The sequence below is a fragment of the Amphiprion ocellaris genome, chromosome 1, assembly GCF_022539595.1.
Source record: "Amphiprion ocellaris isolate individual 3 ecotype Okinawa chromosome 1, ASM2253959v1, whole genome shotgun sequence".
Taxonomy (NCBI): domain Eukaryota; kingdom Metazoa; phylum Chordata; class Actinopteri; family Pomacentridae; genus Amphiprion; species Amphiprion ocellaris.
In genome coordinates, this window is record NC_072766.1 from 24,492,366 (window position 1) to 24,518,367 (window position 26,002).

The 26,002-nt window shown below is 41.0% G+C and overlaps 1 protein-coding gene across 7 annotated transcripts in view; it reads right to left on the minus strand.

Annotated features, from left to right (window-relative positions):
* ntrk3b (neurotrophic tyrosine kinase, receptor, type 3b) overlaps positions 1 to 26,002 on the minus strand; it is a 224,984-nt gene that overhangs the window by 40,796 nt on the left and 158,186 nt on the right. For 4 of the 7 annotated variants that reach the window (XM_055011935.1, XM_023297334.3, XM_023297333.3 and 1 more), the window contains one exon: positions 5,169 to 5,357. In XM_055011935.1, the coding sequence (XP_054867910.1) occupies positions 5,169 to 5,357 (189 nt within the window). Of the gene's footprint in view, positions 1 to 5,168; positions 5,358 to 7,545; positions 7,639 to 26,002 lie in introns of all 7 variants that reach the window. The other 3 variants (XM_035942507.2, XM_035942506.2, XM_035942508.2) reach the window with 1 other exon arrangement.

Here is a 26,002-nt window from a genome sequence, read left to right on the forward strand (position 1 = left end):
ATGAGGCATCGTATCCACCCTGAGCTCTCAGTCCCCATAGATACAGTGTAAATGAGGCTTCTTTAAAAGCAGGAAAGTACATTTATGTAAGTTTGTTTGGGAGAAAATGTTAATATTTTTGTTTGCTTTACTCTGCAGCTGAAGCCTTGTACAGAACGCTGGGTCCTCAGTGATGGGAGTGAACTATTCATTATGCTACTGACCTGTCAACACTCAGGAGAATGTGTTATTTAAATTTAACCGTGCAGCTCTTTGCTCCAGTGTTAATGCTGAGAACAAATTGCTGTTGTTGTACATCACATGCTCTCACAGCACAGTGTATGTCCCAAGTTACACTGTTGCAAGCCCTTTCTTTTAATTTACACTGGCAGAAGTCAAGAAATGTGGAGGGATATATTTTTATTCAAATGGACTCTTGCTGCTTTTAGCTTCTTGTCACCTCTTTGTTTTGCCAACTAATTAAACATGTTTGTACTGGCCAACATTGCTCATTTACACTTTAATTAATTTCAGTTCCTCTGCTTCCTGCTTTGTCTGTGTATCTGCAGTTTCTGTAGACTCTCACTGTCTTTGACCAAATCTAGACGGCTATCTGATGGGACCTTCAGCAAAGGTGAATGTGCTTTTAGTCTATATGGATACAATTTCCGCAGGCTGGCATCACTGAACATCATGCTAGAGCTCAGTCTACTAAGACATTCATATTTTGCTCTGTGCTGTGGTGTGCTGAAAGGAACTCATCTTGGACTTCTTGGGCAACAAATTAAAGTAGGTTGTTTGAATTCACAACTGGCGAGGCTGCAGGGCTGTTCTGTTTCAAACTATAATTCATGGAATCATAGCCTTGGAACATGATAACTGCCTTTCAATCAGTCTGTTCTGCATTTCCATTCATTTGCTGAGCTTTCAAGCAGTCAAATTAATCACTCCTTGTCTCTGCTGGAAACATTTTAATCTTCAAAAACATCACCTTGAGCATAATTATGTCTCAGTTACACCAAAAGCAGAGGGGACAGAGAGGGGGTTTGTCCGAGCTTTACCCACCAGTGATACCCCTAATAACATGGATATAATGAAAGGCTATACGCTATACTTCAACATCAAACGCTATTGTCTAATTTTGGCCAGCGGGATGTGACAAATCCGTAATTAAAATAGCAAGCTGAATGATAAAACAAAGCCACTTGCTGGGAGACAGCGGATCCGGCTAGATATGGATCTGTCATTAGGCTAAAGAATCGTCCTTTGCCTTTTCTGCCTTTATCTCCCTAATGCGGCTACATTTCCCCAGGACTGGCCTTTTTCAGCTTTTTCAGTGCAAAAAAAAAAAAAAAAAAAAGCTGATCTCAACAAACGTCCTCATCAGTCATGGCTCGCCTGTTTACTGCAGCAAAGTCGAGGGCAGCGGTTCAACCGGAAGAAGAACCGATTACATGACAGCACTTATTGTTTTTAAACTGGCACTGGAATGACAACCATGGTACCACTTTTCTAATAAAAAAAACTCCACTTTGTTTACAACTGCATGTGTATGGGTTCAAGCAGGGGGCAACTATAATGGGATGGCATTCACATTATTTTTTCATGTTCCCTCCTGTGGTGAGAGACCGACAGCAGCATCTCCAGGTGTCAGAGCCTAAACAGCCAAGACAATATGTGCTTTGTTTTGTGTGACTACAACTATTTAGCCAATGGTACAGATATATAAAATGTTTTGTGGATCAAACATTCATGAATAATACATCTGGTAAGGACACACTGGAATCACTGGCATGAGCTCTGCAGCGGGCGACTTCTCAGCAAATGCAGCTTTAACAGAAGCCAGCATAGCAGACAGCGGCGGCAGACTGTTCCCCCTCCTCATTGTTATCATCACAGCTGATTTCAAAATGCATACAGGGTGACAGCAGGGGACACCATAAATTATCCAGAGGAGAGATAGTGGAAGCAGACTGACCATCACATTAGTGAACTCCTGATGGACACAGGTAAGTGGAAATGTGGGTGTGTTTAAATTTATGTATGTGCGAGCTTGTGTCACCACTGCAAGCCTGAACGAGGGAGGTATGTGTGTGTGTGTGTGTGTGTGTGTGTGTGTGTGTGTGTGTGTGTGTGTGTGTGTGTGTGTGTGTGTGTGTGTGTGTGTGTGTGTGTAAGACACCCTGGCAGCAAGCTATTCTCCTGGATAAGAAGCTTTCAAGTAAATGAATGAATACATTATGGATTAGTGGCCGAGCACCAGTAAAGCAGACATAGTGTATCTGAGTGCTGCAGAACAATCAAGGCCAGCAGGACAATGGGGACCCAGTGGGCCCAGCAGGACACCCAAAGGACCCCTGACTGAAGACACTAATCAGATGGTGGAAAGTAAGGTGACATATCGGCAAATTCCTTGTACCTACAAGCCACACTTAGAATACGCCCACACCAACATGCATGCATGGGTGTATTTTCACTGCCATACACCTACACACATCCTGTGCAGATATACACATGGATACACAGACATTTGCTTTCCATGTGTGCGTGTCCTGAGGGGAAAGAATGCATTCATATTCAGTGAGTGATCGGCAGAGGCAGAAGCCGTTCGGATCCATTTTGTTTTCCTAGCCGATGGCAGAAAGCAGTGGCCATTATGACCTTGTGATGAATTCAGGGTTGATTTCCTACGGTTTCCTTTTTTATGCACGCACATAGAATTAAATCTAAAAAAAAAAGAAAATGGGTACCACATTCTGAGACGAAGACCATTCGGTGAAGCTGAAGTCCAACTGCTGTGGTGCACATGTATGGTCTGATTTTCATTTCCAGGTTTACGGTGATCGGGAGAAAGTTTAATTTGTGCCCATTGTCATTTATTCATTCGCTCGCAATCAGATCTCCTGTGCAAGGCATGAGATGTTATAAATCAGTCACTGGCTGGACATTAAAAATTCATGCAATTCATAATACATAAGACCCGTCATTTATTTATCACCTCTAAATGGGATTTCCTCCCTTTTCATTGGCTCCAACTCTGAAGCCGACTTCTGTTAGCCTGACCAGCAGCCATTTTGAGTATGAGCCAAGATGTAAACGATGCAGCTCTGAGTCCAACGGGGATGTGGTCATGAAGGAAAACGCCTGATCCAGCATTCAGACAGGAGAGAGCCTTTTCCCTGTTTAAATCTGTTCGGTTTGACTGGTGTCTCTTGGAAAAGAAGCAGCAGGCACCAGGCTGTGGCTGGCTGCTGGCACAGTTGTTTTCTGCTGATTCTCTTGAGCAGTCGATGTAATTGTGAGTAATTAGGCCGTAAAGTGGTCTTGTCTTTCCCCAACCTGGAACATGAGTCCCGAGGGAGAGTGAATGATTTCCACAGGAGAGGTTGTGGGTATCTGAACATCAGTAGCTGATACACAGAATGCTGCTTTGTCTAAACAGATCCTATATGAAAAGCCTGGCACTGTGCCACCAGATGTTAACACCATATGATCATACAACTCTGTAGACGACACTAAATTATACTTTTGCCCCGAGGGCCTCAGCACTTCTCATTGTAAAGATAAACAGCTCATTACAATGGCTATGCAACTGTCGGAATGAGCCTCATAAAGACGTGGTGTTTGATATCTGTCTCTCTGACCAGATGTTCCACTTTTCTTCACGCTACATAACATTCTGTGACACTTTGTGCTTCTTACATGCCTTACAGTTTCAAGGGTCCATTTGTAACTCCATAAAAGAAGGTCAAATGATGTGTAATAATGGCCACCAGTAGTAATGAGGGACATGATGAAGGAAGGCGAACAGAAGCCCTTTTTAGACAAAGAATATGTAACATTGATCTTCCTTATGGTTTTATCTAGACTTTTCACTTTTTTTTTCACCTTTACCTTTGCCAAGACCTTTACAGAAAGAGTCATAATACACTTGTAATGTTTGGCATCCACAGCAGGATTTTTGGTCTTTCTGGCCTGTATGTGGGATGGTTGGATGGTGATGCTATCCCTGACACCTTTCCAACATTGCATATGGGGAGTCTGTGTCAACTGTTTCCTGTCGCTGTCCCAAACCTTCCCGTTTAGCTGTTCATATGAATATGAACACATTTGATTCCCAGTGTGGCCAGATAGTACGTCTTTAAGACCCATATTGTGTCCCTTTTCAGTAATAGTCTCACATGTCTCCAGAAGGTCTTTCAAATTTTCAGCTCAAAATGTTGCAAATATAGCTTATTTCACTATGACTGTATTCTATCTAGTTTGAGTTCTCTTTGAGTGTCTGTAGCTCTAAATGTAGCTGAGCTGATGCTGACCATGCCCCCTTCAGGAACAAAACTCTCTCAACATCTGTTCTGCATCTGCAATTGACAACATGGAGCAACAGTGGACTGCACAGCAGCATGATCAAAAATAGAATCAAAGCTAATGGTAAGATTAGCAGCACGGCATGTTTCAAAATAAGGATAAACAGCGGGACTCTGCTGCTAAAATCAAAGTAATCCACTGGGAGTTCATTTTCTGAGATGCTGGAAGTGCAGGAAGAATTTTGTGTTGACTTTTGCAGCCAACAGTAGAACATTTGGAGTGCTTTAATCTGCACTATTTTCAGGGTAGCAGAAACTGCTTTAGTGAATAAATAACCTTGATTGACCGTGAGGCAGCTGCTTATTCTGAATAGCTTTCTGAGGTCCCATATGGTTCTGAGAGAACTTAACATGATACATATGACTACACAGCTGCAGATAATGTATGAAACTCTTATGGTCCCATTTGGCTGCCTGGTTGTCATATCCTCCATGTGAAGGGAGAGCAGCTCTCTGATCAACAATTTTCAGCCATTTTTGCTTGAATTATTATCCAAAACACTCCAGCAGAGTTTCTCTTTAATTCAAAACTGCTGTATTTGAATGATGTCGTGGGTTAGGCTGCAACTTTTTAACCATCAATTTTTAACTGTTGCCAAGGATAGCCTAATCTATAAGTAACAAAAATGCTACTTCATTATTTTTTTAATTTGCACATCTATCTATCAATGTAAGCTACATTCATTCTGTTTGTGAGTCTGTGTTGAAAATGATATGGGTCCCACCCTGATGTCATGGATTTGACAGACACGTGATCAGTGCTCTTATTCAAGAGATAAGAATAGCCTGGTATATTTTCATCATATTAACAGAGGGACTTACGGGTGGTTGGCTTGTTGCAGTTGTGCCCATGTCTGAAGTACTGAGGATTCTCTACCACAGGAATTCGAGTCATTCCTATGACAACCGCATCAGGGCCTGCATCCAAAGTACAGGGGGTAATAATCCCATGGTTGACGTGATGAAGGGGGCTGGCAGAGTCTTCCTCACCACTGATCACAGCTACTGGACCTGGAATGAGACAAAAGAACTATGACTTAATTTACAGTTCAAAGTGTGTTTTTATACCGTTGAATCGTGTCGATTTTACATGAGAATATACTTGGTAACTGAAAGATAAATAAAACTTCCTGAAGTATTGCACATCAACAATGACATTGTGAAATGGCATTTTTGTACATCTGAAAGTAACATTGTTTGCTTACTTAGAGATTCTGGAATCTTAAGTATTTTTCTATTTTTTAAAATTAAAAAAATAAAGAGATCTTTAACGACAGTTACAGTCGACAAGTGACATACTATATTGGTAACGGTTAGGGAGGTGGGTGGTTTGTTTTCAGTTTCAAACACAGGCCAATGAAAATAAAGGCGAGCCACAATACAGTGGATGTGACTTCATGTTTCTACCTGAACACTCCACAACTAATACACAATGTAAAATTCAGACAGGGGCTATTATGCATTTTCTCAACTGGACTGACAAAAACTTATGGAAGAAATTTAGTTCCATGGTTTGCATGTGTAACAATACTTGGATTATAATCTTTAACTCCCTAAAACTTTGACATTAAAACATCAGGACATTGATTTAAAGAAGTTTGAGAAACAGAACAAAATATATGTATGGTAGGTACTGTATGTTATCTGGTTTTAAAAGACCAAATGTGTGCTTTTAAGAGGTGAAGAAAGATATTTAACATATCCAGTGTTGCCCAAGTTTCAATTTATGCAATAAGAGAAAAAGAAAATTCTATTCTAACAATTCATTCAATGATTTCAGTTAAAAAATGGTTACTCATAAAGGTGTTTTATTTGCTGAACCAGAAGTTCTTCATTTGTCAAGTTATGTCAAAAAACAATGTTGTATTCTTCAAATGTGCACTGCTACACACCCATCATTAGAAAACTACTAATTCAGTCATTAATTCACCAATACACTTACCCACATTTACATACACATTTATTCAATAGTAAGTTCCGCTTTTCAAACCAGCAGTTGATCTCACATTTCAAACACAACCAGAACCCTTCCTAAGTATATCACAATCACCTTTAGTTCAAAAACCCTGAAGACTTTTGTCTCATGACAAGAAAACTTTGTAACTCAATAACCCAAAACACCCTTTCAACAGATAACAGCTATTCACTTGTATAGAAGAGCTATAGATGAAGCAATTCACCTGGAAAAAAAACTCTATTTCCATCCCTGCAATCTTCTGCTGATACGTCCACCTTCATGAAGAAGAGAATTCCTCTAAAGAGCTGAGGGATGTAGGAACAATTGGTGGGAAATGTAACCCTTGAATTGGGTTGTAAACCTCAGTGTGACTGTGATTGGAGAGCAGCATGTACCGAACTGCAGTCTGATTTACAGTTCAATTCAGCAGTTTGACAATAGTATGTCAAGTATATCCAAACAGGAGAGTAAATATACAGAGTTTTAATGGTGGTTTAGGTGCAATGTAATTGCTGGCTGGAATAAATTCATTGGTAGTGCCACGTCTATTGTGAAGTAATTTTCTGTCTTTAGGTAAAGCTGCAGCGGTGACACCAATGCTTCTCTTGTCTGATTTTAGAAGACAGACCTTGCTCACCCAGTACTCCTTCTCCATCTTTAGACTTGCCACATGTGAAATGTCTTCTATCCAAAAAGTGACTTACAGAGGAATGTGTAATACACATGAAAAGCTTGTGTATGTACAAATGCTTCCTGTTATCAAGATATCTTGCAGAACTGAAAGTGCCTTGTGTCTCAATTATTGTTGCTAACCTCTATTCTTCTCGGCAGAGTTTCATTAAACACTTCTGCGTAACACATCTGAGAGTCTCCTGTGAGTCCTTCCAGCCCAAGTTAACCAGATAATGAGATTTCCATCACATTAAAAACTGCACTGGAGTCTGCAGGAGGTGGTTGGGGTGGATAGAGGGCGTACAAAGTGTTCATTCAGCAGAGAGTTTGCATCCAGACTCCCATCTGTGGTTAGATTTACACCAATGAGCCAAAACATTATAACCACTCACAGATTAATTGGACAAGGCTGATTCTCTCACAACAACTGCGCCAATGTCAAGGTCTCGGATGTATTAAACAGCAAGTGAACAGTTAGTTCACGTAGTCAGTGTGTTGGGTGCAGGAAAAATGGAGTTGGGGATGTGCTGGAACAAATCTGATGCACAGCGGCTCCAACTCGCAACTTACAGGACTTAAAGGATCTGCTGCTAACGTCTTGGTGCCTGATACCACAGGGCACCTTCAGAGGTCTTGTAGAGTCCATGCATCTGCGGGTTGGAGCTGCAAAAGACGAACAGCATATTAGGCAGGGGTGGTCATAGTGTTTTGGCTCATCAGTGTAGTGAACGAAAGTGCTTTGGTTAAGGTTAGGAGAAGATGATGGTTCTGATTAAATATAAGCAACTGTGCTGTGTCCAAAGTCAGAGAGACTTTATCTGTATTACAGCAGACCACTCTCATTAACCTTAACCAGTCGACCATAAAACCTGTTTCGTCACTACAAGTGGATTTTGTGCAGCAAGATCGGATACTCTGGAAAGTGTGTCATCAGTGAACAAACTCATACGTTCGGTATCAACGTATTTGCAACTTATCAAATACATTAATTAAGAACGTTTCCTCACTACGGTGATAGCAAACACTATCTGGTTGCAGTCATGTTTCATTTAAAGAGTATTTGCTGTTTCAATTTATCTCTATGTGAAAGACATTTCTAGGAGACAGGGTTGTAGAAAACAGGTTAGTGAAGATTGTCAAAGCAATGGAAAGTGATTCACAGTTTAGACCACGCTGACTTCTGTTGTGCTGACTGTGTGAAGAGTTTTGAAAAATGAACCCGGTATTCAGAAATGCGTGTTAGCAATTGTAAATTATGATCAGTAAAGGCAGTGCCAGAGAAGCAAGGCTGGTTGAATTTATGGTGCCATACAACACATTCCTGTCAATACCAAGCATAATTTCCTTTCTTTAATCAAAAATCCAAGAAAGGCCCGGACTTGATTTATTGTCAGCAATGTGATCCAGTGTTCTGTTCTATCACTGCTGTGTCAAAATCAACGCAGAGCTCTGACAACTGCAATCTTCGGAGGGGAGTGAGGAGGGGAAGAGGAAGGAGGGGATGGGAAACAGCAAGTGGATATAAAGTCAACAGCGGCTGATTCAGTGGAGCAGTGACAGTGAATCTGTTTACCCACCATGTTGAGTCTCATGCTCACCTTGACAACACTAAGTAGTAATCAAGACCCAGTCATATCTAATTATAGAGCCGCATTCACAGTGGGGGAGGGTTAGGGAGGGGGCAGTTGGGGGGGTTGAGGTGGCTGTGTGATGCAGTGACACATGTGAGCAACAATTTATTCACAACATTTGCTCTCATTGCAGGATTTTCATACCTGAGTGCTGTCTTTATTAGAGAAATGTGCACAGCAGAGCACAGTTCTTCACCGGGCGACTACCTACCCAACCACTGGGGACAGGTGGCACAATACAGCTCTAAATCTCTGCTGATGCCTCTGACCCGCTGCTACACAGCACAGGCACCAAGATATATGTGCAATATCCAGCTTCAAACATCACTATGTTTGAAATAAAATCATTACTTTGAAAATCATCATGATTCATGAGTAAAACTCTTTAAAAATGAGAAAAGATACCTCAAAAGGATCCTAGGATTATGTTCTGCTTTTTTAATACAATATGAAATGGAATGAAAACCCATCTGATCAGACTCCTGTGCCAGATCGATGAGGCCTCAGGGAGCGCCTGGCCTCACTCCAAACCACAGCACTCAAAATTACACGAAAACCTCCCTTCCGATTTCTTGGGAGATGAAGGTTTTCTGAGGAGTGAGGGGGAAATTGGACTTCTTGACTCGAGAACATTCTAAAAATTGCATTTATGTTACCTGAGTGATGAAAAGACCCAACGGCATCCGAGAGGGGTTTTATCATCTGAGACGATGCCTGTGCACAGAATGGAATTCAGCAGTGGACATTTTCCCCTGAAACATCTATCTGAGACTAAAGTTCCTCTCTATTAAACCAACTTTGATTTATTCAGGAGAACTGGAAAATGAAATGAGCCAACTCTCAACTATTTTCCCATTCTTTTCATGTCTCATCTTGTCCACGACTTCATAGAGCAAGTGGAATCAGCGATGCACTCTGACTGGCAGCTGGATCTGATTCAGACCTTGACTAAGGACAATGGGTGGGTTTTTGGCCCTTGTGTTTCTATTTCTCAAGCTGCTATGGTTATTTGTCTATATTTATCTTATTGCTGTAATGATTCCATCAATTTCATGATTTAAAGCAAGGAGTCTGCACATTAAAGGAGTAGTTCAAATTTTGAGAATTATAGGTAGAGGAAGTAATCAATATTCACTTAAAGAGGTGGTAAGTGGGATTTTTTGGCAGAAGAAATTTCACATTAATTTTTCGGCATGTTGCAATTCAAGTAGTCTGAGAAGAAACAAGACTTCTGCATCTCCCCATTTTCAGGCTTTAACCAATCACAGGTCTTCACCATGATCAGATAGTACATACAGCAACATGTGAATGTTGGATGTGGTGGCACGATGGATTAAATGGAGGACTTTCATTAGTGAAGATGTGATTTAATTCACATGTGAAGCCACAAGCAAATATTGACTTTTAGTGTGGTGGGAGCTGCTTAGAACAGTGATGGCAGCAGGAGGAGGGCTGCATATTTTGAATTTCCAGCATTTATTCCTGCCTTTTCCAGATTTCTACCAATTTCAGCTTTAACAGGATGTGCAAGTATCAGATCTTTACACAATGATTATTGAAAGTCATGTAGAATGTCTGCTGTCTCTCTCACTGAATGCTACCAGAGAAACCCATCCATCCATCCATTATCTATACACCGCTTAATCCTCACTAGGGTCGCGGGGGGGCTGGAGTCTATCCCAGCTGACTCGGGCGAAGGCAGGGGACACCCTAGACAGGTCACCAGTCTGTCGCAGGGCCACATACAAAGACAAACAAGCACTCTCACATTCACACCTACGGGCAATGTAGAATGATCAATTAACCTCAGCATATTTTTGGACTGTGGGAGGAAGCCGGAGTACCCGGAGAAAACCCACGCATGCACAGGGAGAACATGCAAACTCCATGCAGAAAGATCCCGGGAAAGCCGGGACACGAACCAGGGATCTTACCAGAGAAACCCTCAGATTAATTTTCATTTCCAGTCCACTGGCGATTCACAATTAAAACAAAAGTGCTGATAGAGTCTGGAGACTGATGTGCTATTCACTCAGAAAACAGTGGTAATCAAAGGAATGATACGGGCAGACCTGTTGGAATCTGAATGTTTAATTTTGGTATATAGCAAAAGCACTATGTCAGCTCTCACCATTTCTGCTCTCATGTCTGTATGGTGAGTACGAAGCTATCGCCAGCAGCCTGTAGCATAGCACAAAGACTGGAAGCAGGAGACAAGCTAGCTTGGCTTTCTCCAAAGGCGACAAAATCCTTGTACCAGCAACTTTAAAGATGTCTTGTAAAAACCTTGGAACAGAGGGAAGCTAACTTGCTTCCCGGTTCCAAATATTATGCTAAACTAAGCTAAGTGATTCCTATTTTCTCCACCTGCACGGGGTTAAGAAAAGCAAATAAGTAAAAGAAGAAAGGCACTCAGAAAGCGCAGTACTCCACCAAGGCTGCTCAGTCGTTGTATGATTTCTGACGGATAAGTCTCAATAAGTCCGCAGTGGTAGATTTGAAGTAGGATCGCAATCATGTGATCGTCAGCAGGCAGCTGACGTAATGTTCACTTGTTGTCATAGTTACAGTGACGCTGTGCCACTTTCTCGCAATGATACAGAAATCTTTAACAAATTTGTGGATCTAGACTATAAGCCGCATCACTGCCAAAATCTAATCACTTGGTCTTTTCTGACCTTCCCTGAAAATTTCAACTAAATCTGTTAGTCCATTTTTGGGTAATGCTGCTAACAGACAGACAGATGGACAGACACACAGACAGACAAATGTATGTCTGCTGTGCTCCGTGGCGGAGTAATAAGCAAATCAAGCAAAAAACACCTACTGTTAATTCAAATGGTCTCGTTACTAAATTCAATACTCAATAATCAATACTTAAACACGGTTTGGTTTCCCTCTCGACTTGCAAAAGTGAGGATGCTTTCAAAAATAATGCACAGGTTTTCCTCACTACACTTGCGCACAATTTTTCAGGCCACTTGGCAGGTAGGCTGCTCAGTGCATTTTGGAGAGCTTGCCAGAGTTCTTCTGTGGATTTAGTCTGTCTCAGTGTCTTCTGTCTCCTTATATAATCCCACACTGACTGCATGATGATGAGATCAGGGCTCTGTGGGGATGATACCATCTGCTGTCAGGCATCTTGCTCTTCTTGTCGCTGAAGACAGATCTTTATGACCAATCAGACGCCCTCCTGAAGGTGCTGCATGATGAAGAGGAATCTGAAACCTCTGCTGTACATTCATTCAGTCTGTTACACAGCTGCACCTGACACACAAGCCGGCAAAAATGTAACTGATCATCAATGAACACGACAGTATCAAAAACAAATTTTAAAAAATCATTCAATTAACATGTTCAGAGTAACAGACAGTAGTTTGTCCTGGGACTCCTTCTGGAAAAGTCTTAGATCACTGTGGCATGCCGTCGTTTGAAGATCAGTTAAATCTCATTGCTCATATCCTTCCATCTTTTGCCAGCCAATATGTTTCTCCAGCCAGCATCCTTCTCTTTTTGTGTGAAATGTGTAACTCCTGCTAAGATTCGCAATGATTCTCCGGGAGACACGTCACGCAGGTCCACATTACTCAGTGTTCCTTTGCTGTAACACGCTACAATCCCAGCTCATGGTGGTGCCGAAAATGTTTTATGTTCATGTAAGGTACATTTTGCAGGTCCATTAGCTAATTCAGCCAAATCAATTGATCAAGTGTGACATTTGCATCATCTGTTTCTCAGAGTTTGGAAGTCAATGTAATTTACTCTACGCGAGCAGACGCATCACACTCTTCCCTTCTTGGGTTTTAAAGTGGACTCGTAAATTACGGTATCATCCAAGTGGTGGACCTCAGTGATGAATTAAAAGACCTGTTGCACTTTTGAACTAACTGACTTTCAGACACAAGGCAGCTTTCATCTCCAGGCTTTGTCACCTTGCAGGCATAATCACACTGAACCAAAACCAAAACCCTTGAAACAAGGCTAAAGAAATCCCAGATACTGTGAAAAGAAACCTTTGTACAGCACCTAATGGCCTCATGCAACCCCACAAACTCACATAGGCACATTTAGCGGGATGGAATCACGTAGTAATGGCAGACATAGCTTGAGACAATATGGAACTGACACTGATTGCACTGCATTTAAGTATTTGTATGTGCTGTGTCACAATAACCTCCAGATGTCTGGCTGTAAAATAATTTAACAGAATTACAGACTGCATGTGGTCTGCAATAGACATGAAAATTCAGCAGAACAAGCCTAAACAGAAAAAAAAACATAGGCAATGAAAAATCCCTAATTCTGCACAGATCATAGAATAGGGGACGTTTCAAAACAGTGGAGTCAAGTCATAATAGTTTAATAACCACAATTTATCTGCATGAGACTTGTTCACTAAAGATAACAAAAGTCCAGCTGTTCGGTCATCTACAAAGTCAACTTAGTCCATTCAGGAAATCTTTGAGACTTTCACAATATCAGATTCTTATGACACAATTACAGTGCCAAAAAAAAAAAAAAAAAATCATGATAATGATATTATCAATATCTACAGAAAATGTTAAGAAAAAAACTGATGCTATCAGTCAAGTTTAACTTTTTTGTCTATTTTCTTTACAGAAATTACACTCAAAACACAAGCGTAGGAAGGAGAGGGTCAGTAATGAAAACTGTACTGTATGTGGTTTCAGTATTGGTGTGTCAACCAGTCACTGGCATTAGATTATTTTACAATATGATCACATGAGTATAATTAATTTAATGTTACTATTAATTGTTTAAATATCACAGTTACCACAAGTACCAGTATAATGCAACACTTTCTGCTGGTCTTATGTCCTGCTGATCCTGAATTGTTAGCAGCTACAGCTCTGCTCTCTGCTGTCTGACACTTGGCTCCAGGCTTGGACTCTGATAACTGGCTAAACTGTACAGAAGCCAGACACCAAGTCAGTGGAAGATTTCAAAATTCTGTGCTAATTGCAACAATTAGCAGAGCAATGCAACCAAACACATGCTTTTATTCCTTAGACAGCAGCAATGTTCGCTTGTTTGACAAGGTTGTCAGCACACACACACACACACACACACACACACACACACACACACACACACACACACACACACACACACACCCCTACCTCCATCACATTAACAGTAAGAGGCTCCACCCTACGATGCAACTTGATGCAGCAAATCTGCGAGATATTTTCTGACTTTTACAATACATACAAGAAAAGCATTCAGAGAGCACAGTACTCTGCCAAGGTTGCTCAGTTGTTGTATCATTTCCGACAGATAAGTCCCGATAAGTTTGTAGCGGTGGATTTGTAGTAGGTTCACTTGTTGTCATAGTTACAGTGACGCTGTGACGCTATCTCGCAATGTTATGGAAATCCTTAACAAATCCATGGATCCAGACTATAGGCTGCATCACTGACAAAATCCAGTCAGGTGGTCCTTGTGCCATTTCTGACCTTCCCTGAAAATTTCATCCAAATCCATTATTCTGTTTTTGAGTAATCTTGCTGACAGACAAACAGACAGACAGATGGACAAATGTACACCGATCATCACATTACTCCACCATTTTCCTTGGCAGAGTCAAAATGCATCTTCTGTTTAGGTCTTAAAATATTTTTTTCTTAATTAAACTATTAACAGCAATCCATTGATGAACAATTGATCATTACCAATCATAGTATAATACTAATAGCAACTGCTGAAAGCTAATTCTGTCACCAATTTGCAGCATGATCCTAGCCATTACAGGCTAGGATCATGCTGTAAAACACAGTACCAGGGCAACAGCATAATGCACATGATTACAGTTCTAACTTCTTTCCATCATCATATTGCTTAACAAATTAATGTTGGTAACCTGTTTCCATCAGATTGGCAGAAATGTTGTAGACTTGCTCTATTTTACACAAAAGCCAAATTTCTCACTGAGCTGAGAGAATGCAAGAGAAGAGGAGAGAAGGTCTATGGAAACAAGCTTGCGTCTCAACCATGTGCACTGTGTTCTATTCTGACTTTTCTGCATGATAAATATGTGATATTTTGCAATTTTACAGTAAAATACAAATCTTACCTACAAGGAAAAAACCCTTGGTCTGCAGGTGGCAAACATTTTAAAATTAAATTAGCTACCACTTGCCTTGCCTGTAGCATGTTGAAATCCAAAGTTTGCCAGTTTCATTCATTTTTCATATAATCTACATATCCCACGGAAAGTTCAAGCCAGCAACACTTGTTATTCTACTGACAAGGTTTGTCTGTATAGCAAAGACCGAATAACTCAATGCCACATGAAATCTAAAAACACATCAACCATGGCACGAGCTTACATGTTACTTCATTGCCATGGACACATACTTATATACATTACCTTTCGAAAGTTTGGAGCCACTTAGAAATGTCCTTATTTTTGAAAGAAAAGCATTTTTTTTCAATGAAGACAACATTAAATTAACCAGAAATACAGTCAGGGCATTGTTAATGTGGTAAATGACTATTCTAGTTGAAAATGGCTGATTTTTAATAGAATATCTACATAGGACTACAGAGGAACATTTCTAGCAACCATCACTCCTGTGTTCTAATGCTACATTGTGTTAGCTAATAGTGTTGAAAGGCTAATTGATGATTAGAAAACCCTTCTGCAATTATGTTAGCACATAAATATACGTGTGAGTTTTCATGGAAAACATGAATTCGCCTGGGTGACCCCAAACCTTTGAATGGTAATGAATGCTCCCCGTTAGTCCTTCTCTTTCTATGTTATGAGAACTACTTTCTACAACAGCCTCTGGGTTTTTCTAGTCTTACCAGCTTAGTTAATTTATTTCAGTTCTAATTTGTTTATCCATTGTGGATTTTTTTATTTTTTTAATAAGAATTATTTCTACAAAAATACCAGACCAGAGTACAAACCTGCGGTTTTTTATGTCTGGAGTGACATGACTGTTTGTGTCTCTGTTTCCCTACAAACGAAAGTAAAAATGCTGAAGGTTATTCTCAGGACAGAAAAGAAGGCAGTTTGCGACTCTGCGGGGTTTTCCCTGTGGTGAGGAATAAATTGTGCAGAGTGTGATTGCTTCCGTTCCACCTCCTTGTGGTAATTATCACACAGATTCCTTTCAAAGGTAGTTAATTAGGACTGGAATTAACTTGAGGACATGTAAAATGAACAAGAGAACACAGGAAGGATAACTTACTGAGGCAGGGCCCTGCTTTTGGTTAACGATGGATTTGAAACAAATTAAACCCATACGTGGGAAGGGTCAAAAACAGTGAAATCAGGGCTAACGACATGCTTATGATGAAGAAAAGACAATGGGTCTATAGCACATAAATATTAACTAATTGTCGTAGTGCTCAAAGCTCTTTTCATAAATCTATCAGAGCTGGTCGTTTGCTCTTCAGCACTGTGACTGTACGGCAGGTTAATTTACTGATATATTGCTATCAGAGTAGCAAGCAAATATCTTAGATCTTCTTATTGCCAGCCTCTTTAATAGGACCCGCTATAGGGCAACATTTTAAAACAAGAACGTTAAGCTGAAATGTATTATTTTGGTTCTTGAAAACCATTATTATTTTGCAGCTACTTGCTCAGTAACAGTCAACTGTGCAAATCCACACAGTGAGCGTAGCTGCAGCGCAATTAAAGGTCAGTTAATTGCCAAATGCCACTATCATGTGAAGAGGCCTTGAGGTTATATGTAGAACTTGATGACAACTTCCTTAGCTGAACTGAAGGATACATGGAAAAAGCTCTCCTGACAATTGGCCTCAACCTGCTCACTGAACCTCCCACTCCCATGGTGAGAATATGACAGGTCAACAGCAAACCCATGCAAACCCCATTTCTGACGGTTTCCGAACAGCAGCCTGTGTAGTGTGAAACACCGCTGGACTGTGTGCACTTTCCTCTCCAGCTGATGGTGACCAATTGTAGCTCGGCACTAAGACGGCTGATATTTATGGGCTATCGACGATTTACAGTCACCGCTCAACGTGCTCTCTCTTTATTGCGGTATAAACAATACCGAGCGCTGAGGGGAAGGACGGCCGAGTCGAGACAGAAATAAACACGCATTTGAAATCTGCTGTAATCCTATCAGTCACTACATCTGAATCCACTTGTACGTCCTCTAAAATCAACTGTCTACACCACACCCAACATTATCTGCAATGACACAGCAGTGAACCAATTACAGTTTGTGTTGCTATATATCTATGGTCTTGATGCTCAGAATGATAATGTAAGAAAACACTGAGATTGTTATTCTGACTCTGTTCCCACAGCACCCTATCAGCTTTTATATCTTTGACAACACATTACCCTGTAAGCTCCCTGAAGACAGACGAAGCAATTTTACACAAGTCTGAAAAGTGATGGAAAATGACATCATCCAAGAGCCGAGCTGTCCAGAGTTTGTTCCTTGATTTATGACTAACACAGAGTCAGGATCTTTACCAAAACTGGGACATACATTTTATTATACATTATACGCACAAATTGAAAACAAAACATACAGCCATCTGAGAAGGTATTGAGAGTCATGCAAGTCTCCAGTCTGTTGGGGGTTTCATTCTTCTCTCGCTGCAATCTAATCATAAAGGGCCAAATGAAAATCTTGTGGTGGCATTGTTACGGAAACTAGCTTGCATCATAAACTCGGCAGTAAAGGTGACAATGCACGCATACACACATACAGTACAAGCATATGCACAGCGGCAACCCTGTGCTAGATGGCTATATTTCTGTCATGGCATTAGAATATGAAACGATTCCCCAGCGTTGAGCATCTGGTAGAGTTTGCATGTAAATCACAAAGGAGGCTGAGAGCCACATTCAGGCACTGCGACCGACAAAACTGCTTGATGATAGTCACATCAGCGCCGTGGGTGATGCTTCTGCATGCTAATGTGTCCCACCATCCTACATCCAACAAGTGTTTTAATAGCGGAGGGGTTAGGGGAGAGGAAAATTATTAGTCACAGGCCCTGAGGAGGATATGATTCCTTTTTGGGCCACATGTGGTGGTAAAATGCAGTGAAATTTTGGAGTGAGGTTCACTCAGCAGACATATATCACCAAAATGAATCAGTTCAAAGACAGCGTTGAACCTGAATTAATCCCTGTTTATAAATATTTATAGCTGCCTGGGTAGCTAGACAGACAGCTACTTCATTGTGCTCCCAGGGGAAAAAAATGTTGTCAGTGTCTGCACATGGAACACGAACAATCCACTGCACACGGACACACAGTACACACATGTGTAGCTGAGCAGCAGGAAAGGTAGCAGGAAATATGAGGACACAACTCAGCGTATCTGCACTGTGTATCTCCTACGCACCTGGTTCCACAAGTTAATAAGATGTCTGCAGATGCACAAGTCGCTCTGTGCAGCCTTGTTTAATGCAACAATACTAACATGCTGATGTTTTCTGGGTACTGTTGAGTTTGCCCTTTATTTGATTTTAATGAAACTTTCCAGTTTGCACAAAAAAAAAAATCACATGTTGGGGATTTTGAATATCTGTATATCTGACTATAACAGCAATTTATTTAAAGACAGAAAAACTGGGTGAGTAAGTAAGTTGGCTTCACCCTCTGGGAACAAGGAATGTCTGTATAAACATCCTCAGCAGTCCAACCAGTATTTGGGAGTGATCCACCAGACTCACAGTGGCATTGGTACAATTTAGCAGAGACAAGCCTAAACACGTTTTCCATCCTAGTTTATCATCTTACCAAGCCAACATTTGGACTTCAGCATTAAATACAATGTAAAAGTGAAGATGATTTAAATGCTATTAAATGCAAAAACTATTGGACAATTTAAAACGTTGACAAGATAAAAAGTTAGGGTCACTACAGTTTATCCACAGGGGAATATATCTGTACCAAATGTCAAGGAAAGCCGTCTTGTTATTGCTGACACATTTCACTTTAAAACAAACTTGTTAACCTTATGCTGAGAAGAACTTCAGGACTAATACGGTGGACAGAACAGTAGCATAGTTGTGGCAGGAAGGGAATATTAGACCGTAATGCTAAAGTGAACAAGACAGTGGACGCTCAGAATAAATCAGTGAAAAGCAGATTCATCTTTAATCAGAGCTGTTCCCAGCTGAGTAAAGTAACAGAGGAAAGCACTATGAAGTTAACATAAACTGGAAGCAGCACATTAAGATCATTGTTAACCACATTTTCTGCACTCGGTTGCATTCAGGTCCCATTCCCTTAGCATTTATTTAGACTTAGTTATACACAAAACACAAACTTGATTAAATCCCTGGCCCACTGTGGGATATCAGTCAATCAAGTGTCAATACTCTCCTTCTCTCCCCTCCTCACTCACTCTCATACACTTATTTCTCTTTTCTTTCCACAATTTTCCTGATTACTTTCTTTCCACTCGCTGGCCTGTTAGCAGGATGTTGAACATGTTGTGAGTTCAACTACCAGCAACCATACTAATACTGATTTGAACATAAAACACCTTCAGAATGACAGCAAAAGCAATTGATCAAAACCTAAATTCCTCTATCAGCATGTTTTACTTGAGCAAGTGCTGTTTCATCATAACTTAAAAGTAGTTTTTTAAAAAGACTCGCATCATTTATTTCATCTTTCTCTCTGTTTTCTCGCCCTGTCCCTGCCTCTTTCTTTTCCTCTTTCTTGTTTCTAGCCTCAGGGATCTTGATTCCTGCCTCAGTTCCTTCACAACTGCCTGCCTCCATCGGAGGGATCAGGACCAAACTGATTTGTTATCCCGGGAGGTGGAGGAGTGAGAGGAGGAGGAGAAAATGTGTGTGTGTGTGTGTGTGTGTGTGTGTATGTGTGTGTGTGTGTGTGTGTGTGTGTGTGTGTGTGTGTGGGTGTGTGTGTGTGTGTGTGTGTGTGTATGAATGTTGTTGGGGTCATTCTAATGACACATCCAACCATGACACATAAATGCAAATCAACCGTCACACTCCCTCACCAAATGCCTACCTTTTCTACAAATAAATTATATTAATTAATTATGAAATTAAGAACTGATTGACAGAAATGCATTTCAGCCAACCAAAGGTCCTTGAAATTTAGTTCATTTAAGACTCATCTGCAAGAGCAAATATGCTTTGAAAGAAATGTACAGTGATCTGGGGCTGCACAGTGCGTCGGTGGTTAGCACTGTTGCCTTGCAGCTGGAAGATCCCTGGTTTGCACCTGGGCCTGGGAACTTTCTGCATAGAGTTTGCATGTTCTCCCTGTGCAGGCGTGGGTTTTCTCTGGGTAGTCCGGTTTCTTCCCACAGTCCAAAAACATGCTGAGGTGAACTGATAATTCAAAATAGTCTGTAGGTGTGAATGTAAGTGTGCTTGTTAGACTGGTGACCTGTCCAAGGTGTCCCCTGCCTTCACTGTAATTCAGCTGGGATAGACTCCAGCCGCCCCATGACCCTAATGAGGATTAGGCGTTGTAGAAATAACGGATGGATGGATGTAAAGCAATTTGGGTTATCGTTTGCCATCAATCAGGCATAGTCTGGATTCATTGACTCTATGTACCAGTTTGAAGCTTTGAGTTTGGAATTTGGCTGTTGTCATCTTGGTCTATTAAAACTCGGCATAATGGGTGAGCTGTGGATGTGACTGAGAACTCGTGGACACTACACACAGCTATATGTCAATATTATTGGAGCCTCACCCTAAAACATAAACCCTAACCCTCCTAATCCTGTTTTATCATCTGTTTTACTCTAAATGAGAACATATTCACAAAATTAACACCATGCTTTGATTCTAAACTATGAACTCATTAGGAAAGGTTTACTGAGCTAACAGATCAAGGAGGAAGTACGACTATTTTTATCATACGCTTCTGTAGAATTTGACTTCTTTTTGCAACTGGAAGCGTCACCCCCCACTGATAACCATTTTTTTTTGTAACAGACTGCACCTGGGACTGAAAAATTATTCCAAAGTGAAAGTGCCAAAAAATTGCAGATCCTCAAAAGACCACTTGAGGCAGGCTCCAAAAGTGAGACAATCAATACAGACAATTGTGTTAAAACATCCAACTCACAGGAGAAATAAACATGTTTGCAGTCTGATTCAAAAAATTATTTTGGTTTCTACTGTTGATTTCTCCATAGTCGTTGGACATTCCATGGCTCAGGGAATTTTGCATTGCCCAGTTCAGCTTCAGTCATGCACCACCTTTTCATTTTTGGATTAACCAGGAGTTAGGAGGAGTTGCCACTGCCGAGATGATGATGGCCGAAGCCACCAAAATGAGTTTAGAAGCTGCTGCTCAGGAAACCAATAGTTGACATCAGAGTGGGTTCATCCAGCCCTATATACAGTCTACGTTGCCAGTGGTCAAACAGCATCCAGCAAAAAACTAAACCTAGCTCAATATGTCAAATACAGACCATGCAAATATATGTAGTGGATCAATGTGTAACATAAGCACTGTTCAATTTTTTTTATAAAGGGTGCACAATTAATTGAAATGGTAAATGTATGTGAAGTGTCTCGGAAATGAGCAACAACATTCTGCTTCAAACAAGGGACAAAATGTGATTGTCATAAATAAATGATGGTGTTCAGCTTAGAGAAAGACTGAAGCTATGGGTAATATAAATTCAATTTTTTTTCCTCGTCTTTTTTTTGGACAGGACTTGTATGGCACTAACCTGTGTAGAAGTCAGACGCTCTACATGTCCATCCACTGCCTACCAACCTCCAGAGCTGATTTGCATTTCCTCCATAGCTACATAAAAGTCACACTATTTCCTGCAATGGCACCGAACCCTGGCATTACACAAAAATCTTTGTGCAGAATCACAGAATGTGGAAGTCTGTAGCGTTGCTTAAATGTGTTATCACAGTATAGGGCTTGGTGTGCTGTACAGTGAACCATGGCAGCAAGAGGTGACTTCTATTTTCTGTTCACCACTGCAAGGGCATCACTTCCATAATAACAGGATGTATTTATACCCTCACAGTTTTTCAGTCCAGTCGTCCATCAGCAACAAATATAATGTCGTGTAGGCAGGTCCTGTCAGTCATGAATGTATAGATATAGATGGATGAATATATCAGTGGATTGATGGTAATGTGAAAGTCAATTACACTGTGAATAATCTTCAACTCTTGTTTCACCTTGGTCTCCATCCGTTACATATCCTCTATACCTATGACATAAACTACACCATACACCCTGGTTGCTCTGTGGCGAGGTGCTACAGCAGGCGAGCAGACAGGATCTTTAATATTTCAGTCAGACTCCCAGCAGACTGATGGCTTACAGGGGCAGCCATGCAGGGTGCATAGCCAAGGTTAGCTGTAACATCAACCTCCCTTCATTTGAACCTGAACACTGTACTGCTGCACTTAGAGAAAGGACGGGTCTCCTCCATCCAATTTTTTTAGTTCAGGTTAGAGCTGCCTTAAATATAATGCATAGCTGGCAAATTCTGAATAAAGTGCTCTGTGTAATTCTGACCAAAATTCTTTGAACAGTGATCATTTTCAAAGCTGTTGAATGCATCTGAAGTGCAGTGTAAGTAGATCCATTTCAGCTTGGTGCTATGGCATGTGTGACAAACTGCAATTAAGAGGATTACATTAAGTATTCATTTAAGTGTTATCTTTTCTGCAATTAGGTCATAGATAAAGTGAATGGGAACCTACATTTAAGTGTATGCAATTTGTATAATTGATGCTAGCCTTTTATTATTCTAAACATAACTCTGCGTATCTGTTAGCCAGAATTGAAAATGTCCAAAATTGATAAATGATTAATTTGATCAGGTTCAGTCTAAACGTTGGGCCAAATTGGGTTAAATTTGCAGTCTTCTAAGTGGTGAGCTAATGTATCATTACTAATGATACATTATATAGTGATGTGAATGTGATATTAACTTTAGAGTAACTTTTCTCCCTCAGCGTTTGTTGATTTAACTCTGTCTCTAACCCCTGTCTGCCATAAAAGTGGACCCTGCCTGAAGTCAGCTGGGAAATTCTACAGCCCCCCGCAACCCTCAACAGGATATAACTGTGTAAATGGATGGATGGATGGATGGATGAGAGTAACTCTACACCACTGCTTTCCCTGGCTTTTCACCTGATGGAGTCTTTAATGTATTTATTTTATAGAGCACATTTCATGTGAGACTGCCATAGTGACGCAGTAAAAAAACAAAGACATACTGAAGAACTTAATAGAGCTGAGACTGATCAACAGTTTGTTCTCCAAATATTTCAGCATCTTTACAGTGGTTGGGCTGACTGTCTTTCCCTGCATGGAAATTTCATCCAACCCAAACATACTGAAGAAGATGAAGTCGCACTGGATGTACAGGAGCGTAGAGGCATTTCAAACACAACAAACATCAAAACTTCTCCGAGGGCAACTGCTGTGGGCGACGTGTGGTGAAACAAAACACATCATTACCCACAGCCGACTGTCAGTCAGTGTCATGTACATACTAAATTTAACTTTCCCTGTAGTCCGTATGAACGCATCCATGTCAATGTAAACACAGAAGACCGTGGACTTGAGGGGTCTTGCTGTCTGATGTTTTTCTGTGCACAGATCAAACAAGCAGATTTCATAGTGAGAGGAGCTGGTGGAGATGAACTGGGATCCTTCAAAGAAACCTAAACACTACATGACGAACACTGGGAGCACTGAATCAAGATGGGAGAGGGAAAAAAGCAGAACTAAAATGTAGGTCGCTTAATCCAGCTCACTGTGACTTGCAGGCACCAAAAAATAAGAAGAGAAGCAAATCAACTAATACAGCCAATTAAATGTCCCCTGCCCCCACTCCACCCCCACCCTCCTTTAGCAAACACTTCAAAGTGCTGCCATCAGCGAATGGCAATAAAGTGAATGAGCTGGCTGTAAATGGACTTGGATGCTGAGGATGCTGAGGCAGGGGCCTGTCAAATGATGCTCATCACACTGACAAAACAGTGTTCCCATGTTCTAAAAGCAAAATGGGTGTCCAACACCTTCCATGAAGAAGAAACTAACCTCACTGAGTCTGGAAAAATAATACAGCAGAAAGGAGAGCAGCAGGTTATTGAGTGAATGGACAATTCTGTTGATGGCTAGTGCGGTCGATGGCTGTGTTTGTGATCACTAGGAAGCAAAGCTTCATTATTAACGCTCTGTGTCAGAATGTCCTAGAAGAAAGAGCCATTCCCCAGCAGGAGCTTTGAAATGACACCCTTTCCTGACGACCAGCCTGATGACTAAATCTGACAAAATACAGAGCCGGAATGTTTTTGTGAAATGGAGGATAGGCCCACTGTAAGCCGAGCACAGCCGGCTCCACAGGGGATGGGCAGAAGGAGAGATTTTTATTTTCCAGCTCCAGGTAACGCTGTTTCAAAGAGCAGAATCGGGCCGTCTCATTACACAAAATACATTTCACACAAATCCTTTCCTTTACATAAAACCTTCAAGTTTTCTTTCCCGCTTCTTTTCCCCCCTCTGTCCTTTCAGAAAAATTCCTCTCTCTTGCTTTCTCTGTTTCCCTTCCAGAGCCCAGCTGTTCTGTGTCCTGCTGGGCATTCACAACGGGACCATTTCCACACCGATCTGAGCGCTATTTAAATAAACATCAACAGAAGATGTCAGAGGGAGACTGTGAATAACACCGGGCTTATCCACTTCCACAGCTTTAAAGAGGGAAGAGGAGCCATCCAGCTCCTTCATTTCTGTCTGTCTGTATGCTCTTTGAATAACCAGCATCCAGTCATAGCTGCTTTGGCTGCATCCACCATATGTAAGCCAGAAAGGCGAGGCTTCAGCTATCGATATTTTTTTTCCAGTTTTCTCTTGCAGGCTCAGTGCCGTGTCGTATTCTTGGGTAATGCTGACTGCAAAAGATAGGCACAATGGAGTGGCCAGGCACTTAAATTCCTTATGCATGAGGATGCTATATATCTGTCTTCCGTAGAAAGCATGGAGAGTTGCCTATGGCAGTGACTGAAACACGATTCCTGTGGATTATCACTTTAAAACCTTCCAAAATCAGTCAAAAGCATCCCAGCTGCAAGCTCAGGACCTTCGCAGAGCCTGAGTGAACTCTTCTCTACAGACCTATATCCCCACCACTCTCTGTTCTCTCTTCTTTTGTATTTGCATTGCTAAGCTGTTGGCAGCACTTGTCATTTTGTTTCATAAGTGATAGCAATTACTATTCCAGTGCCTGGGATCAAAGAGACACCAAAAGGAGGTTTTTTTAGACAGGAGAAAACACCAAACACTGTTTCCCCTCTTCTGTTTACACTGATAGAGGCTGAGGCCTAGGAGGCAGAGTGAATGTGAGTGACAGAATGGGAATACACCTCCTGTCTTTAATCCCATAGAAGTGGGGGGAGACAAGGGGAAGGAGGGGAGGAAAGGAGAGGAGATGTTTCTACAAAAAGGGCAAACTGTACCATTAACCAAGAAGCTCCCTCCTGCTTACAGTGGATTAGTCCCATTACTGATTCTTTCTCAGGTCTGAGAAAGCTGGAAGCATTGAACCGAGCAACAATAACACTACTCATAATGAGACAGCGAGGCCTTGACTTCAAATAATGAGCCTCTTCAAGACATTCTCTTTGCTTAAACACAAACAGACCAAATTTAATCTGTCCACGTCGTCCACAGCACATGTTCCCACTCCCCAGCAGTCATGTAGACTTTTTTCATTTATGGGATGAAAACATGGACTATCCTGAAGCTAGGGGATGTACAAGTTTTACACAGGAGTCTGGTTGTCAGTTTAAATCCCAAAGAGACCATGGAAAATTAATGTAGTGATAGAATAAAAAGTGAATCAGTCTCCCTCTTCTCAAAAAGCGCTGCTCAAAAATCAATGAGCAAGGCAACATGGATCTGTATTACAGCCCCACTGATAAATCAACCTCGGCCTGGCTGAATTCTATCTAATAGCTTGTTGCAGATATATCTGCATCAGTTTAAATGGCAACAAATTAAATCACAGAAACTTCAGATATATTTGAAACTGTCATCATTATACATTTAGGTTTGTCCACCAGACAGTTGTTGATTTTTCAAGCGTAGAATATCCGGTCCAGTGCATTTTACAAATGCCACAAATGTTAAAGAAATGTATCTCTATCAGATTATTTTAAGGTCAAATATCAGCATCTGCATCAGTCTCAATGATCTTGTATTTGTTGGGCTATAATGTGTATGCTAATAAAAAAAAGGATAAAAAAAGGAATAAAAATGAGTGACAAACTTTGGACTATGTACAATACACCAATAATTAAACAAAATAACAAAGAGTCTAAAGACATTCTGCTAACTCTGTGAGGCTGAACTAAATGCTAATGTTAGCATGCTAATGTATTCCCCATAAACT